This window comes from Condylura cristata, unplaced genomic scaffold, assembly GCF_000260355.1.
Source record: "Condylura cristata isolate star-nosed mole 26May11 unplaced genomic scaffold, ConCri1.0 scaffold00005, whole genome shotgun sequence".
Taxonomy (NCBI): domain Eukaryota; kingdom Metazoa; phylum Chordata; class Mammalia; order Eulipotyphla; family Talpidae; genus Condylura; species Condylura cristata.
The window spans coordinates 27,140,678-27,159,220 of NW_004567106.1; the positions used below are offsets into that span (position 1 = coordinate 27,140,678).

Sequence of the window (18,543 nt, forward strand, 5' to 3'; positions counted from 1 at the left end):
TTTTTATCATTACCTATCCATGGCCTACCATCAGCCCGGGAGTACACAGAGCTGTTTTGTATTACTCTAGCTTTAGTAGGTCAGGTATTAAGATAAGAAAATTAAGAATATGAAGATATTAAAGATTAAAAATAAGACTTTTAAAAATTATGATGTTACAATTACAAATATGTGTTGATTCACTAAATTTATTAGATTTACATTGACAGATGGTCACTGGATTTACTTTCAAAAATCAATCCACGACAGATCAATTAGATTTCATTAATAAAAAAATATGATGAGATCAAAAAGTTTTCTAGCAAATTAGTTTGTAAGTATAAAGCAAGGACTGAATTTACAAGGCCTCTAGAATAGGATTAGCCACATCATTGGTACACTCTAATTTGATCAATGTTCACTGAAACCTTTCTAATACATTTTCTAGCATATTACAGAAGGAAAGGAAATAAATTGCTAACATGAGTTGCTCAATGCACTATCTGAATCCCTGATGTGGGCACTGACAGGCACAGTGATGGAAAAATTAATCTCAACGGATATGCTTTACCTAAACTAGACCTAACTCATTTTTCCTTATCTAACTAAAATTGTGTATGTATACTTCAAATAGCTTGCTTGAAACAGTTATAAAGTTTAAAATGGGCATCAGCATTTCAACTTCTTGGGACACATTCCCTCACCATAATTTTGAGATAAACAGCTGTCCAACTTTCATATTTCTGGACTAAATAACAGACCAGCAATGTTTTCAATAGCCCCAGAGGAATACAGCTAGTTCACAGAAGTGTCTGTGTTCATATATGTCAATAGATTCTCCTATCCACAAAGGTCCATAAAGATACAATCAAAATGTATTCTAATGTTAGATGAAAATCAGATGGTACAGAAAGAGTAGAGATTTAAAATAATGTCAATGGAGAAGAAATAGTTCATGACAACAGACAACTTATAAAAGCTCAATGAATAGTAAAACAGAGCAATATATATATATATATGCGTGTATATATGTAAGGGAACAATTTAAAGGAACTGCTAGTATATAAACAAATAATAGACATATAAAGAATAGTACTAACTTATGTTTCATATTTCTTGCCCTCCAAGGGACAATTTTATACATATTAGTATCAGAATTTCAGATAAAATTCAAGGCAATATTGAGAATTATTTTATTATGAAACAAAGTTACTTAAAGTTACATGATGTAAGTTTCCCTCAAAACAAGTATTTAAGAATCTGATTTTTAAAATGGAAATGACTATCACAAAAAATCATTTTTCTCTTTATATAACAGGATTCACTAGCAAGTTCTCCTAAAAATAATCTCCTAGTACATTTAAAATATAACATGACCTACAAAAGTCGATCTTCGTGTAACTCTACAGTGACCATATAACTTGGTGTTTCTTTTTGTCATCAGGTATACAAATACCTAACCAAAGAAATAAGCCATTTGTAATTTCAAAATTATATAAATTTTGCCTGTTTTGACATCTTTCTGACAAAATAATCCTGTAATGTTCTCAGGGTTATGCCCATTTCAATCAAGCTCATTACTAAGTAATCATATGTTACTGTATCTGAACTTTCTAATTGTCTGACAGAGACAGGAAGAGAAATACAATTCACTCAAATAAAAAAGAAACAGATCACTAAAGTTTAACATAGCTTGTTTCATGTCTGGACCACCATATTAACGTGCCTGCCATTTTTATGGTAAAAACTGGAATATAAAATTATAAAAACAATCATCTGATATTTTAGTTACTCACTGTATATATGATTAGGTAAAATTTCATCTAATATAACTTTATCTCCTGAAGTTCAAAAATGGAAAATACACACACACACACACACACACACACACACACCCCAAGTTAATCATCTAGTACCTTGGTCATCACATGATATTTTAATAGCCAAGAGTTAATACTGAGGAGGGCCTACTTGTCAGTCATTTATCTTTTGAGCAATTCAATGAGATTTTTATAAATTAAGAAACTAAAGCTTAGAGAGAGAATCATTTGCCAATGTCAAATCAGATGGAACTCAGGTATATGTGGTACCATAATCTGTGCACTTAACTACAACAATATAATTTGAACCTATATATGAAGCACAATATTTATGATCTTTGAAACCCTTCAAAATTTAGTATTCAGAGACCATAAGTAAATTAGTTCTGCCTTAAATATAGCTTAGTATTGTTTAAGTTATCTAAATTACAAGGAAAAAAAACATATCCCCATATGTTTTTTTCTATGAAATGAAAATAATGGCTTCTAAAATTCTGTAAATTAGGATCATAGATTGAGAAGACAAAGCAACAATTCTTTTGAGCTTACTTGTGAGGAAAGATGGGGCAGATATCTCTATTCTGAACTTCCTAATCTATCTCCCTCTATAATCTCTGGCAAATCTTATCTTTCTCATGACATTCAACATGTTTAGGCAAATAAATCAACGATTCTCTGTATCTCCTTTCCATATTTCAGACTCCCTCCTAAATATCTTTGACTGAATTTCTCATACCTCCTCTGGTTCAACAAACTTGATCTTTCTCACACACTTTCTTATTTTATTTTTTCCTTCAGAAAAAGAAACTATGTGTCAGGGCCCACCTCTGGTTTTATCATGAAGTCTATCAATGGTTCTTCCCCCAAGTTCCCCCTCTTTATCTGTCAAAGTAACTAATCAACCTCCATAAAGTCCCTTTCTCAGCCTGTGCTCCCCAAAAGTACACCAATCATTGTCTCTCTTCACTTCTAGCTCCCTCTCGAAAGAAACTAAATTCTTGTCTTATGATATATTCTTTATCTCTACTAGCTGAATCCAATCATTTAACATTAATCAGGTAATTAGTAATAAAAACTAAACTGAAAAAATATGTTCTTTGTCAAATCCAATATTTAGTCTTCAGTTCTAAGGTGGTAAGTTTACTCACTATGACTTTCCTTAGACATAATAATTGTAAGTCAAAGCAGTAAATGTAGGAGATATGTCATTTGTCCCTCAACTACCCATTTGTCTTCATATTATAATATAACTAAGATTTGGTCTTTCTCTGAAGTATCAACCCTACCTCCAATTCTACTGGCAAAAAGATACAACCCTTAGTAGCAAAAAACAAACAAACAAGCAAAAAAAAAAAACTATACTCCAAGTAGCAGTCAATGAATATATCCTAAATTTTTCTGCTCTTCAGTACCATTCTAAGAATTAATATGTTTTTAAAGATTTAGCTTATCTACTTATATATACAAGAACTGGGGTATAGGCCAGAGGTGCAGGGAGTGAGAGAATTCACCAGAGACAGAGTGGGCAGCAGAACAGGTGGACTGATGAAATAGTGACACTGCTAAAGGGAGCAGCAGGTGAAGCAGGGGAGGTCTGCTGAGCCATGTGGGTCACTTCCCTGGCAGAGGATCAAACTCATGCCACAGTGGCTATGGATATCTTGGTAGGGCTGAGACTTTAAACCCTATACTACCAGAATTAATATATTTGAACACAGTTGAAGAATGTATAACTTGGCTATAGTTTTCTAATTCAAGTGACCAAAACCTAAATCTCTCAGTCACCAAAAGAATATGTGAAAGAGAGGACTGGGGAGCAACAGAATAGTATGCAATGCAAATTGAAAAGAGATGATACATCAAAAAGGGGATGCCAAACGCAAGGCAAGCCCACTGTCAGACCATCTACATGATGTCAACTCCCTTATGTTGCTGTTGACCCCCATATAAAATGACTTGTCGCAAACTGTATTTTGACATTATGTGCTACACCTATTGTTGACAGATCATTTAAGAAAAGGCTCCAAGTCTTACTGAATAGGCTCTTGAGGGTTATCACATCACATGGTAAACTACTTTTCAACTTCCTTAATAGAAATTTCACTAGATTTTAGTACTAACATGAGTTGTACTTCTCTGGAGTACCTCATTTATTCTTTTATCAATTTTCCTTCTTTGTACCTAATCAATTTTCCTTCTTTGCATTGACTGATAGGAAGCTCAAGGCCAAATAAATGGATAATCTCCAACAAAAATCCAGAATATTTATAGTATACATTTGGAAATAGATATTAATCTTAGTTTATATATTTCCACCCTTGCTCCCCAGCCTTGATTTCTTAACTCATTTTCTGATACTTAGTATAATATATTTGTTAACTGCCTCAATTTTTTTAAAAACAATACAAACTAGACAAAATAATAAAAGAACAATTTACTTAGAACATAAATTCAAATAATCTAAAAATTAAATTATCGTTTATCATTAATCTATACAACTCCACCCTTTAATACAGATGTTAAAATACAGGTGATTGTTTCATATTTTTAATATGTATAATCTTTTGTATTTTCAATATTCATATATACACTGCTAAAAAGAAATAAATAGCAGGGGGGTAAGGGGGGTATGATCAAAACAGGGGTGGGAAGGACACAAGGGACTATGGTGATGATGTACAGGTGAACTGGTGGTGGGAATTCCACAGGGACTACAACCAAGATGAAAAAGCACACATGAAGAATGATGTTAAAATATATATATTATATACACATATACACACACACACACACACACATATATAATCTTTTAAAAATGAATATAGGACATCCAAAGAGTAAACAGGCTTACAAAAAAAAAAAAAACAAAAAAAAGTAACTCATTGGAAAAGCAACCATTAAGAAAGGTTTGGATATTAAAAAATAAAAATACAAAACAATAGTTAACTAATCTAGACAGTCCTCTTAACTATAATTTTTTGCCTCCAGTCTTCCCTCTATAAATCAATTCAAAATTTAGCTAGCTAAATAATGATTTTAACCTACTGCTTTAATGACATTACTCTCCTCTAATCAGCTTGAAATACCCACTGCTGACTGTGTATCTCAGAAAACTGTCTAGCCCAGTTCTTTATTTTCCTATCTCCAAATACATACTTTTCACGATGCCAAAGTTTAGTCATATTTTCATTATTTTACCTTGTATCTGGTTTTGCCTAAATGGTTTCTTTCAGTTGGAGAACCTCAATTTTCCTTGGATAACTCACCCAATCTCCAAGAGGTTCAGGTAGGGTTGACCTCCTTCATTTCCACACCCTTCCCTTTGGGGCATTCAACCCAGTCCTAGCCAATGGAAGCACCATGGTTCTCCTCCCCCACCTCCCATCCTTACCCCCAGCTCAAACCATAGTGACTGATTTCTGAATATCCACATGAAATGTGGATATTCAGGTTCCTAAATTGGTAGAAAATACCTATGAAGTTGCTAATGCCCACCTTCTAGGAATCTCACAGGAAAGCAGGATGAGAGTAAGAATGCTCATTTCACTTTGAACATGCACCTGTCTCCAGGTGGGCATAAAGCAAGATCCATTTCTCATAGATGAACCAACAAATGTGCTTTTCTGCCTTTTTTAAAAACCAGTTTGGGATGGATTTCTTTTCTATCCAATGACCTGAAACATGCCCCCACCAGGCTGCTTCACAGATCTGAAAAGCTATTACCTCGATGGTCTACGTATCAGAAACCTTCTTATCCTCTTAGACTTTGCTCAAATGTCATTTCCACTATGGAGGCTATCTTCATTCCCATCATAATTATCACTTTCTTTCTCTTTCTACTGCAGCAGTGATTACACCAGTCTGCCTTGAATTAATACTTGATATTTACATCTCTCTTTCTTTTACTAATCTATAAGGTCCTTAAAGGCAGTGACATGTCCTATTAATCATTTTATTCCCCCCAGCCTAACAAAACAAACAGTAAACTCTATTGAATTAAACTTTCATTCCATCTAGCATGCTGTCTAAAACACACAACATTGTTACTCTTTCTTATCATTTATATGTTAAAAAATCGATTATTCACCTCCTATAAGATACATTTTCCTTAGCAAAGAAATCCTATTTTAAGCATATTAGAGGCTTATAGCATACGATATATCCCCGGACATGGATCCCAGGATACCAATACCAGGATAACAATTGAACAAGTCCTGTTCAATGAAAGAAATATATGTGTGTTTCTTTCCCCAATGGTAAGGTATTTTACTATTTTTATATTAAAATATTATTTTTATTAATCTTCTTTAGTGTTAAAGAAAGTAAAGGGAATATTCAAAATACAGATAGTATAAAAAATGAGGAGGTGCTTTTAGAAACATTTAACAAAATGACATAAAAGCATATCTCTGAAATTAAAGTACTTTTTTGATAGCACCTTTCAGTATAACACTGTGTCACTTTGTTATACATGGAAAAGAAGGAGATGGAATTCAACATATACTAAGCTCTCTGTAGATATTACCGATAAAAAGCTTTGAATCTTAACAATGCTTTCTAATACCCAAATTTGGAGACTGCTCTCAGGACTGTCATATGAAAATATAATGAAATATCTTATTAAAACATTGGAGCTTGAAAGTATATTTGACAAGAAATATGGAATTAAAACCCCAAAACTGTCTCCAGGTGAAAATTAATTTCATATTCAAATTAAAACATGGCAATGACTATAAATGAAGACAGAGAGATAGAGGACTCCCCACACAAAAAAAAATAATAAAAATTCAGAGAAGCGTCCCGAAGAATATTCCAATTAATTCTCTCTCTCTGACCCTAGACCAATCTCCTAGATCAATCATCTCGGGCTATCACAAATTAATATATTGGTTTACACTAAATAAATGCACACATATATAAATTACTAGGAAAAAAAACAATGATCAGATATTTGAATAATGAAAGAATGTCAAAATGCTATAAACATTTCTACATGCTTACTCTCAATTTCTACATTACGTTTTTGCAGACCAGTTACAAAGACAACAGACCATGACCAGTTTGCAGACCTCACATGGAGTAGCACTGATCAGTCCCCAAAAGCCAGAATAACAACAAAATAATCTCCACAGACTGTGTTCTCTAAAATCATTTCTTAAAGTAAAACTAAGATGAAAAAGTCATATGAATACACATTTATATATGCAATGCAGCAAACCTTACAGCATTTACATTTCAAATGGCATGACTTGTTAGAATGATAGGAGTGATCTATACAACAACACATAGTAAGAATTGTTTTAAATGATACTAAAGGCCACAGAATTCAAGAGTTCACTGAGCTGAGAAAGTACAGTAATAAAATTACTAGCTGTAATTTGCACAATTTTTAAAATATGCATTAAGCAACAATAACATTAAAGGTGAGTTAGAATATGTCCCTATTTAATTAATAAATCCATCATCTAGTTCTTTAGCATAAAAAAAAAACAGTTGGTATTTTGAGAAATAACTTAGCCTCAAGTTAAGATTCTAGTTAGACAGACGTCTCAGACATGACACCACAAGCATAAGTGACAAAAAAAAAAAACAATTAAATTAGATTTTGTCAAAACTAAAAACCCTTGTGCTTCAAAAAGCACCACTAAGAAAGTGAAATGACAATTCAGAAAACACTTATGGGTCATATAACTGCCAAGAGATGGGGGTCTAAGGAACTCTTCAAATTTAACAAAAATAAAAATATAGCCCGATTGAAAAATGAAAAAAGAATTTGAGTAGACATTCACCAAAGAAAATACACAAATGGTCAAACAGTACATGAAACGATGATCAGCATCATCAGTTGTTGGAGAAATGCAAACCGAAATAATGACAATGACAATGAAATAGCACTTAGCCACTTAGTCACTAGAATGGCTACATTAAAGACAAATGATAACAAGTGATGAAGAGGATGTGGAGAAATGGAAACCTTCACACAATACTGAGAGTAACATAGACAGTACATAGCTTCAGAAAACAATCTGAGAAAGCCTCAAAAAGGTAGTTACCATAAGATTCAATAATTCTACTCCTAGACATGTCCCCTGGAGAAATGAAAATACATTCACATGAAATTTGTACACACATTCTCAAAGCAGTATTATTAATAATAACCAAAATGAGTAACAACCGAAAACCTGTTAACAGATGAGTGGACAAACAAAATGTGGTATATCCATACAATTGGAGCATTAGGAAATGAAAGAACTTTGAAGCGAATGAAATTTCACATGTGCCACAAGATGGATAAATGCTAAACACAATATAAGTGAGAGAAGGCAGACAAAAGAAGGCCACATAGTATGTAATTCCGTTTATATCAAACAGCTAGATTAGGCAAATCTAAATGAAATGACTGTTGGCCGGCTGACACGGGAGAAGGCAGAGAAGGCGGAGCTGGGGAAAACGAAGAGTGACTGCAGAGTACAGGGTTTCTTTTTCTGTGGTAATGAAAATGCTCTAAAATTGCATGGGGTGATAATTGCACATTCTGTAAGTAAAACCTACTTAATTGTATTTGTTACATGAATAAATTTTATGGTTATGTTCATTATATCTGAATATAAAACTATTTTAGAAAAAAGAGGAATCCTAGACTCTAACCTCAGGCTGTTGGTGGACGATGTAAGTCAATGGCAGCCCTTTTAACTCGGTTAAGTACATGCATTCCAAAACCATGGACTTTAGGAAATAAAGGAATCGCTTTAATCTTCCCCCTAATTCTGTAACTGTAAGACATTACTCATATGTAGAAAAGAAGCACCTCAAAATAATTTACTTAAGTTGATTCTTACTCCTTCATGCAGGGACAGTTTCTTCAATACTATCTACATTATTTTAAAATTCATGGCATGTTATATACTATTTTTCCTCAAGTAAAAAAAAAACAATTACTTTGGTAAAGACTGCATTCCATGTTCAAGTTAGAAAAATAAAAACCATTTTTTGCATTTCTCCACTCTAGGTTTAGGTATTAACAGAACATTTATTTGCTACTAGTGACTTCCCAGACCTGCATTTTAATTGTGTATACTATACCTTCTGTTTGGACCCATCATTGCCTTTAACATTATCCCACTTGGCTTTTAAATAAGAATAATAAGACAATGATTGCTATCCTTATTTCCTAATACTTTCATGTAATTTCCCCCTTCTTCCCCATATATAGTCTTCTAATATAGTTCAAATTCATTCAAATACTTTCAAAAGTTTGCACATTTTTAAGTCAATGTTTATTGAGTTCACGTATTAAAAAAAAAAAAATGAATCATACCAAGGTAGTATGAACTGATTCTCACCCACTGTTTCATTTTTAAGGTAACTGAGGTTAAGTCTCACCCTAGCTCTGCCCCAAAAGGGATGAAACTGGAGACTGTTTTTGATGGCTCAAAACATTCCAGACACTAAGAAGGCAGATGAGATGGGTGTGATGAAGATAAAGATGCCATCAAAACCCAAAAGGAAACCAAGGAGAGGAAGTACTACTTTTCCCAAAGGAACCTTGGAGATGCGACAAGCAGAGTCACAAAATGGTAAGAGGATCACTCATTAAAGAACTGTCGTCAAAGCAGCCAGACCATTGGATCCAAACTCCCAAGCAGTTGGCAGTAAAGGCACTTGTGTTTCAAATAAATTCAGACTCCACTCTACACACAATGCATTGCACCTGAGGAACTGAGAGAGACATTCAGCAGAGCTAGAGATAGTTCTAGGCTGCCCCCACCCCAACATCAAAAACAGTCAGAGGAGTTTAAAAATCTACAACTAGGAATGAAATAAAAACATCCAATATCCCCCTGAGTAATGTCTTACTTACTTTGACAATTATATGGAGTCCCGGTCAACCTTAAGATATCTTGTAGGCATTTTGCCTTTAGATCCCTGTCCATTTAACTCATAAACTTCAGTTAAAGCTCCCCTTTCAAAGTAAACATCTTTGAGAATGATACACATGCAAGGGCAAAGCAAGCTACCTCATCTCCCAGGTCTTTCACTCACAAACATGAATCAGTACCAAGGTTTTCCATATAACATGAAAGAAAATGCCAGTGCTTAGAATTTCACTTGTAGACAAAGCAGTCAACTTAGGGTGAAAGAATAGACTTGGAAAATAAAAAATAATAAAACAACTAACCGAAGGGAATTGAAGAGCAGGGAGAAAAATGGAAGGTACATTATTTTCCTCATATTTTACAACAAAGAATTAAAAGGTCCTGCAAAGGCTGACACATTACAAAGTAAGAGGAATATTATTTAAATAAAAATCAAACACAAAAAGAACTAAAAATAAAATATGAATCAGGAGGCAGAAGCAGAAGAGGAGATTTGAGAAATCATCATACAGGTGATTTAACAGATACTGTTAAGGATTTTTCAAACAAGAATCAGAAGTAGTGCCCCAAATTGTTATTGTGATAACTATAGAAGAAACCGTGGGGAGCAGACTGAGAAGTCAAGGTGGGCAGAAAAGAAGACTTTTGCTCTTTATTTTGTACCATCTTATTCATTTCTATTTTTAGCCATGTGCATGTCTCCTATAATTAGAAAGGGGAAAAATAGTCTAATTTTTTAGACCAAAGGAGTTTAAATTTGCTACTTTACAAGTTGGAGGTTCTGGTCAAGAAATCTAAACCTTTCTGAGTCTCAGTATCCAGAACAACAAAATAAGGAAAATGTCTCCTTCATGAGATAGTTTTCAATCAGTTAAATAATGCACATGAAGAAATATACTCCAATGCCAGACTTATTTCTCAATAAATAGCTATTAAAAAGGAGTTAACCCCTTTTCCATTCTTAAAGATGCTACCCCCAACACAGGTGTCTGTCTCAGAGGAAAGACACTCTTCAGCATCCTGTGCCAAGCTAGCATGCTTTCCTCTAAAATGAGATGGACCAGGCCACTGTTTTGGTTTTTTTTATATATATAACAGTTTATTTTTACATCATTTTGTACATTTTTTTCACCTCAATTGTAATCCCCGTGGGTTTCCCATCACCAAGTCACCTGTGTGCCATCACCATAGTCCTGTGCACATCCCTCCCCACCCCCACCCCCCACCCCCATTTTTGATCCCATTCCCCACTTCACCCCCACAAAATGTCTCTGGTATATGGCTGTTCATTATTCTTATTATTTTCTTACCAGGCCACTGTTTTATAGAATCATTGCTTTTCAGTTTTTTAAGCTCTAACTCCATACTTTGGCTCAGGTTGCAAATAGGAAATCTATACATTGCAACTTCTCCAAAATCAAACTGCAGATTCAACTCACATCTAAAGCCAGAAAGACCACCCTGTTTTGTACCTAAATCTTGAGAGACAGTGATCTGCAACAGCACTTGGGCTACAGGTGCAGGTGCATGACCAGCCATGATACTCATTAATGTCTTGAAGTAGGTAAAAAATATGTTTCCATGTGTCCACCTCACTTCATTTCCAAGCTCTTCTGTGATCACTTGACCTCTCCTGATACTGTGGCTTTCTTGCTTGCACAGGGCCACTTCTTGAGTGCTATATGTGGGTCTGAACCTGTTTCTGGAGCATCTCCAGTTTCAAATCTAAGTCAAGTACCTTGGAAAAGCTCTGATGAATTACTTGTAGGAATATCTGCATGTTAACAGAGCCATACCTTAGCCTAAGGGAGTTCAGGATCTTCAGGTGTCAGCACCACGCCAGGGTCAAGATGCTTTGGGCTGTTGCAGATCACTAGATGCTCTCTTTGTTTAACTGACCCTATAGTTAGTTACAAAAACAATCACCCTCAAATTTTTATTCATCGTATCAGTTTAGGGCTTCATGGAGCTCTTAGTGATTATGAAATCAAAAGCAACATCTTAACTTAGTATTCAGCTCCTACTCTCCACCATGTATTTACCTCTAAGACACCTTCCTCTCCACCCCTTATTCAACATCCCTCCAGTTATTACCTTTTCCAGGCAAATCACCTCTGTGCCATAATTATATATACTAATTCTGAAATGTGGATACAAACATAGAGATCTAAGGAAATTCTAATTCAAATTCTTCACTTCAAAAACCAGAAAGTGAAAGTCCAGAGAAACTAAAGGACATGGCCTAGACAACAAAATTACTATCAAACAACACAGAAACCTAGTTTCTGGATTTTTCAGCATCTCTTTCCAATTTCTCTTCACCAAATCAATAAATCACACAAAGTTTATTAAATGAAAGCCCTTTCCTCCACAGTGTACTCTACAACCTCTCAAACTGTAAAATAAAGTTTATGTTTTGTTTTTTTCAACGTGATGCCTAACAAATCAGGGAGGAAAATCAATGATACCAATCCTTTGCCTTGGTATAGATTAAATCAATTAAATAGTGTAACACAGGCTAATCATTACTTTTGGAATCTCCCTTACTTGAACTTACATTGCTAATTACCTTATTTTAGGTGATTGTCTTCTCTTTCCATCTAGATTATTTCCCTTGAAAATAGGAACTCGGTCTTATTCATCTTTAAATTCCCCATTGTCCAAGACATCTTGTTCCTTTCTTTGAGTGCTATGTAAACTATCACCAATTTACTATTAAAGATGCATTATTTTTTATAATGTTGAGTTTTATTACTTTTGCCATCTTATTTGCTATTTAGCTATATTCTGGTGTATTTTCCCACTCAGTAGTAAAACTTTGAAAGGTGATTCTCAATGGCTATGAACTTTAATTTATTCACAATACGTTTCTATTCTAAAAATTAATATATAGAAACCTCATTTTTAGATGAAGACAGGAGGTTAGAAGAAGTTTCTCACACACACACACATTCAACACACTACAGAATCCTACCAGAAGAGACATGCCTTGCATCTCTGACAGCAGTAAGGCCATCCCACAGGAGGAAGGAGAAAGTGGCTCCTTTTTCCCCAGCAACAGTTCAGTCAACAGGAGACTGCCACAGTCCAGCAAATGAAAAGCTACTACACTCTGAATTCCCTGGTTCCTCCAATGGACTCTTCCGTCACCGCCACCCTCTAAATTCTTTCTTCTTTTGTTTTAGGGAAGAAGGCACTGGCTTAGCATGAGATCACACTGACTAAGTTGTTTACTATTGATATTTCTGAATAAACCCATTTTGCTGGTGAAATAACTGGCTGCTTATTTGTTGGAGGTCAACATTATCCTAAAAATATGTCACATCTCTATGCTTTATAGCTCCAATTTCTGTATCTTGAATGTTAAAAATTTGTCTTATACTTTTTATCATTTCTCAGAAATATTCTACTGAAGTACCTGAAGCTGTGATACACATTACGAAAGCAATAAAATAATCATTATTGTCTCACTGCTACAACACATACAAACTAGCAATGGGATACACTGAAACAACTAAAGAGAGGTAAAACAAAATAAAACCATACCAGTGCAACAATAATACATGTTATGTAAACAAAGGTGTATGCAGTTGCAAGCTAACCTCAATTTGGTGAATAAAATACTGAAATGCAATTCATCTATCAAAAGCTACAAGATACCAAGACACAAACATACTATCAAAACCGTTATGATAGAAAACATGTTCTTAAATGGTTAGTTACTGAAAGAATATTTTTCCATAATTTTAAACATTGTTTCATATTTTACTGGAATCCAAAAGAAAGTAAAGCATCTACTCCTTGGCTGTTGCCAAGAACAGACTAGTACTTTACCAAATTTTATACAACAAATATCTTCCTCTTAAGTTTGATATGAAAATTATAAGAATTTACATACATTAAATATATGTATATACATGAGAGTGGCTTTCTATCTGTTTAGATGCACTGTGAGAAGTCATTATTTACAGGCATCCTAGAGATAATCCTTTTAAAAGCAATCCTTTAAAATAAGCAATTTCTGAGTTTTACAAATACAAATTCTCATACACTGAATTTTCCTAAGGAAAGTATATCCAAAAAGATCATTATTTACTATTATAAATTATGCTCAAAACAGAGGGACCTTTTTTTTAATCCTCAAACTTTAAAAAATAATTCCACACCTAAACCATTATTTTTTCATATAAAAGTATGTTCTTATACATTCCACAGTTTTAAGTAACCTTGGGAACTTTTAGCTAGGAAGATACCAAGACAACAAATGACTATTTTATATCTTTATCTTCATTTCAACCCTGCTATATTCACACCCTAGAGGTTCCAGATTCTTATCCACAAAGTGATTACGGTCTAGGACTGAATCAGATTTGTAACATATGTCCACTGGGATCCTTCGACCTATCATTGACGGGCAGAGCCGATATATGTCTTCTAGCTCACTGACTCCTTTCACCTTACCTCAGGGACTTTCCACAATGCTATATGCTTAGCAAATGATGAAAATGAATGAAAAATAATTTCAGAATAGAAAAATGGAAACTCTAGTCATTACATTGTATCTAAAGGCTACCCTGTGTCTACCACTTTAGTCCCCAAACATACATTCTATCATGTGTTTCAGGGAGATCCTTCTTTAAGGTATTGACTTTCATTATCTCTAATTTTATTACTGACACATACCACTTATATGAATACTTCAATATATCCAGCCATACAATAACATAAAATTTCTAACAATGATCTACAATAGTCTAGAAACCATTATGATTTCTTGGACATTTTCCAGAAAAAAAATGAGAGGACAAAGCTAATAAAATGAGATTTCTAATAAGGATTATTTTTATAAATATTACCATATCAAAATTAAATTAATATAATCATATAATCACATGTAAATAAAACAGACTCCTTATCATTTTTTCTTTTTTACTATTGTCTTAAAATGTATTTCCACTAAAAAAAAAAAGCCACAAGAAGTATTTCTAAAGAGAGAAGAAAAAAATCACAGTACAGTATTTTTATGCTATAAGCTACACAAAAGTCTGTCACCAAATATGTTACAATTCTAGTCATCAATAAGATACCTTTTTTTAATGCAGCACTCAAAAATCAATTATATCCACTCTTTTGTATAGAGAAGCAGCACACCTTTCAGGGGCCTAGTATTAATGAGTAGACATGACTATAGAATCTCCATCTGTTTCTCTGACAAAGCTGTGGCTACTCTAGTCTCTCATTGAAATTCCATTAATCTGGTGTACCAAGGTCCAAAGCGAAAATCAAAACTCCATCTAACCCTTTATCAGCTCACAATAACCTACAAGTGAACTCTGCCTGTTAGCATGCAGCAAGTTATGATTTTGCTATCAATCAGGCAGTTGGCCAATAAAAAAAAAAAAGGGGGCAGGCTGGAAACAGCATGTCTGGCAGAGTTTGGAGACTTAGTTTTTGTTTTCTGTTTTCATCCCCTTTTAATTTCTATAGGGTGCCTGGACCTTGTGAGATTATGCATTATTCTCCTTGGCGGTGATTTAATTGCTACCAGCAATCAAGTCGAAGCATCACTGAAGTGAGCTTGAATTTCATTAGAAGATATAACTTATGCTACTTTCCTACAGTACCTAATAAACCATAAAGAAACCAAAACACATATGGCTTGAGGGAATAACTGGAAAATTAGGTAGCCATTTGGGAACTGAGTGAACTTTTGAACCAGAGGAACAGAGAAAAAGAAATATTAAAGGAAAAGACAGCCTTAGAATGCACACAGAGATGTGCAAGTTTGACCTCTTCAGTACCTTGAAAATTACATTAGCATTATGAAAAATACGTATCATGGTTTAGAGCTTATAATCTATCAAAGTTCAGATATTTTGTTAGTGCCTACCATAAGGTAAAAGTCAAAAGGACAAAACAACAACCCAATTTGACAAAGGGCCTTTTGGTGACCTGTACTAATTTAGTTAGACTTATTGTTAAATGCATTATCTTTTTATAATTAATATATCATCAGACTAAGGTCACATAGTGAAGGAAAATTTATTCAGCAAAGGAAAGAGAGCATATACAATCTAAGTAACAGGGAAAAAAAAACAGTGTGACTAAACAATATTTCACACTGGAAATTAGAACTTCAAAAGGTAGTTTCACAATTAATTTATAATATTATTAAAAGAAAATATAAAACCATCAAAATGGTATTATTTGTACATAAGAAATCAATAATACTAAAAGTTAAGAACTGCTTATACAAGCTGTAATGGAACTCTACCAATATTTAACAAAATTTTAATATTATATGTAAATTATCAAATTTTAACAAAGTAACCTTTTAACAATAATAAATTTTTATGCTATGACTATATTTCCTATATATTTGGTTATAAAAACAAACATGATAAATTACTCATAAAAAACAATAATCATGTAAAAGTATTATAATTTAATTCACTTCACTTTTTGAAAAAAATCACTGGCTCTCATAGATATCTAGTGATTTAATTACTCAGGCTACAATTTTTTTAAGGATACTCCTTTGTACATCAAAATATTTATTTCACTTTGAGAAACTGAGCAGTTATTCCACATATACCGTATGTGTATGTGTGTGTGTATTTGTATATTTATGTACATTTTTATTCTCTTGTGTATACAAACACCATTTTGTATTTTTAGACATTCACACGTACTTATTCCTACCTACCAATATGGAAGCAAACAAATCATTAAGTGTCTGAAAAATAATTAACTCAAATGATCATTATTTCACCTAAAAATATTTCATCCATTATAAAACATTTTCTAGAAGCTTTTGAAAATCAGGTTAAGAAAGGTAACATTCTGCTTCACATAAATCTAAAGAGAAATGTGTATCTTTTTTTAAAAAATAGGGAAAGCATATGAGAAAAATCCTTTACACTAAAAATAGAAATTAAGTATTTGCCAAAATATGTAATTCAACATAAATGGATATGATTATTATTGCTACACATTGTATAAAGTTCTGAATATAAAAAAAAGACTGTGTTGTTCTGAATCAGTGGTTAGAATGTTTATCACTTATGCATGTACTTGACTTATCCCTGTTCTGCAATAGACATAATTTTATACCTCATAAAAGCAATTTATGTTTCCAAAGGGAATAATCTGGATAACATAAAATGTGGAGTGCTCTGTTGCAGGAAGCATATTTTCATTCAGCAATTGTATTTAGAGATGGAACTGCACAGTTTGATCATCATATAGTGACAGAAGACATTATTCATTTCTATGCCTATGTGAAACTTTGAGTACCACAAATTAATATGCATGGCTAATTTATCGATACACATTTTTAATTTATAACTATATTTCACCCTCATAAGGTCTCTATAATGCAGATACACTCAACTGACTCTAAGAGAAAGTACATGAAATACAAAAAATAAGTTTCAAACTTTAGCAAGTTATTAAAAATAACTGAGATATACAGTCAATTCTATTACTAATTCAATTAAATACAAAACACTATAATGTTACTTCATAATGTGGGGCATTTTTAGGTGACAATCAGAAAAATGAAAATGTGGATTAAAAGAAGTATTTGATGAAGCCCTCAATGTGAAAAGTACAATGTAGAAATTATTAATTTAATATTTTATGAACTCATTTTATATGAAGTTTTCAGGAAAAAAGAGATCAAAAACCTTTTTCATTATTTATAAAATAAATAATACAACAAGTCATTAAGCAGCACAATAAAATTAAGCAAGAATCTGATAATATCAAATTAACCAACAAACTTACTAATACTATTCATACAATGATGCAAGCACACTCCTAAAAATTTTAGTAAAGAAAATTTCCTAGGAAAAGATGGAACTACATACTTTGGAAAACCACTAGAGAGAGCTCTTCTGTTCCTTAAAAGGTTCTGGTAAAGGTAAGGTAACTGAAGCCTCTATATTTATCTGTTTTCTGACAAGACTACCACCTCTGTGCATTGCATTGTTTTATGTTAAAGTGTCAAGAGGTTCTATTCTATAGGAAAATGTCACATACCATCAGAGGGGGCTTCATCATCTTTATCATATCTTTCTGAAGCTAATGAAATAGTATCTGGTGGCCCAGAAAAAGGGTCTTCATATTCTTCCCCATCTTCTGCATCACCTATAAAAGAGTCAGAGAAAAAAAGCCTTTTGTAATTTATCCATTTTTTAAAAATGTCGCTTTTGTCAAAATAAGTAATTTTACTATTAAATCCAATCACTGTCATGGAAAGACATTGAAAACTTTTTGAAGTGGTAAAACAGGTCTTATTTTAATGTATATCCACTTAATATCAGAAAGTAAAAGTTTTTAAGGGTCAGTGTATTTCTTATATAATGGCTACAGATTCCAGAGTTATGATGGCATCTACAATGATGAATACCAATAGAGTAGAAGCAAAGTACATGTCTAAAACTCAACATAATGAAGAAAAAAGGAAAGTACAACAAAGATAATGATTCAAGATAATGCCATGTACCTACTCAATAATATGAAAAATTATGGTGAGATTATATGTAATTCAAAGTGAGATGAACATTTAATATTTTCATTAAAGATCGCAGAATTACATTAGAGTAGATTAAAAATACTCAGCTGCATTTTCAGAAGCAGTCCATTATGGGGAAAAAACTGCTTTAAACTCATAAAAATCTGTTTCATTGAAACAAGGTGATGTACAAACTAAATACTTCCAATTTTCAATCAGCAATGTTACTTTTCTTTTCTTTCAAATGTCCTAGCCAGCATTTCCAAATACTACACTGGTTGTTTGTTTGAGCTGAAGTCATCTAATTCTCACAATAAAATTTTATGGATTTTGGTCTTTTTCCATATAT

General features: G+C 33.1%; 1 protein-coding gene across 1 annotated transcript in view; it reads right to left on the reverse strand.

Moving 5' to 3' along the window:
• Positions 1–18,543, reverse strand: part of SKAP2 (src kinase associated phosphoprotein 2) — a 145,795-nt gene that overhangs the window by 110,480 nt on the left and 16,772 nt on the right. Inside the window, exon 4 of the mRNA XM_004676793.2 lies at positions 17,720–17,827. Within this exon, the coding sequence (XP_004676850.1) occupies positions 17,720–17,827 (108 nt within the window). The remainder of the gene's footprint in view (positions 1–17,719; positions 17,828–18,543) is intronic.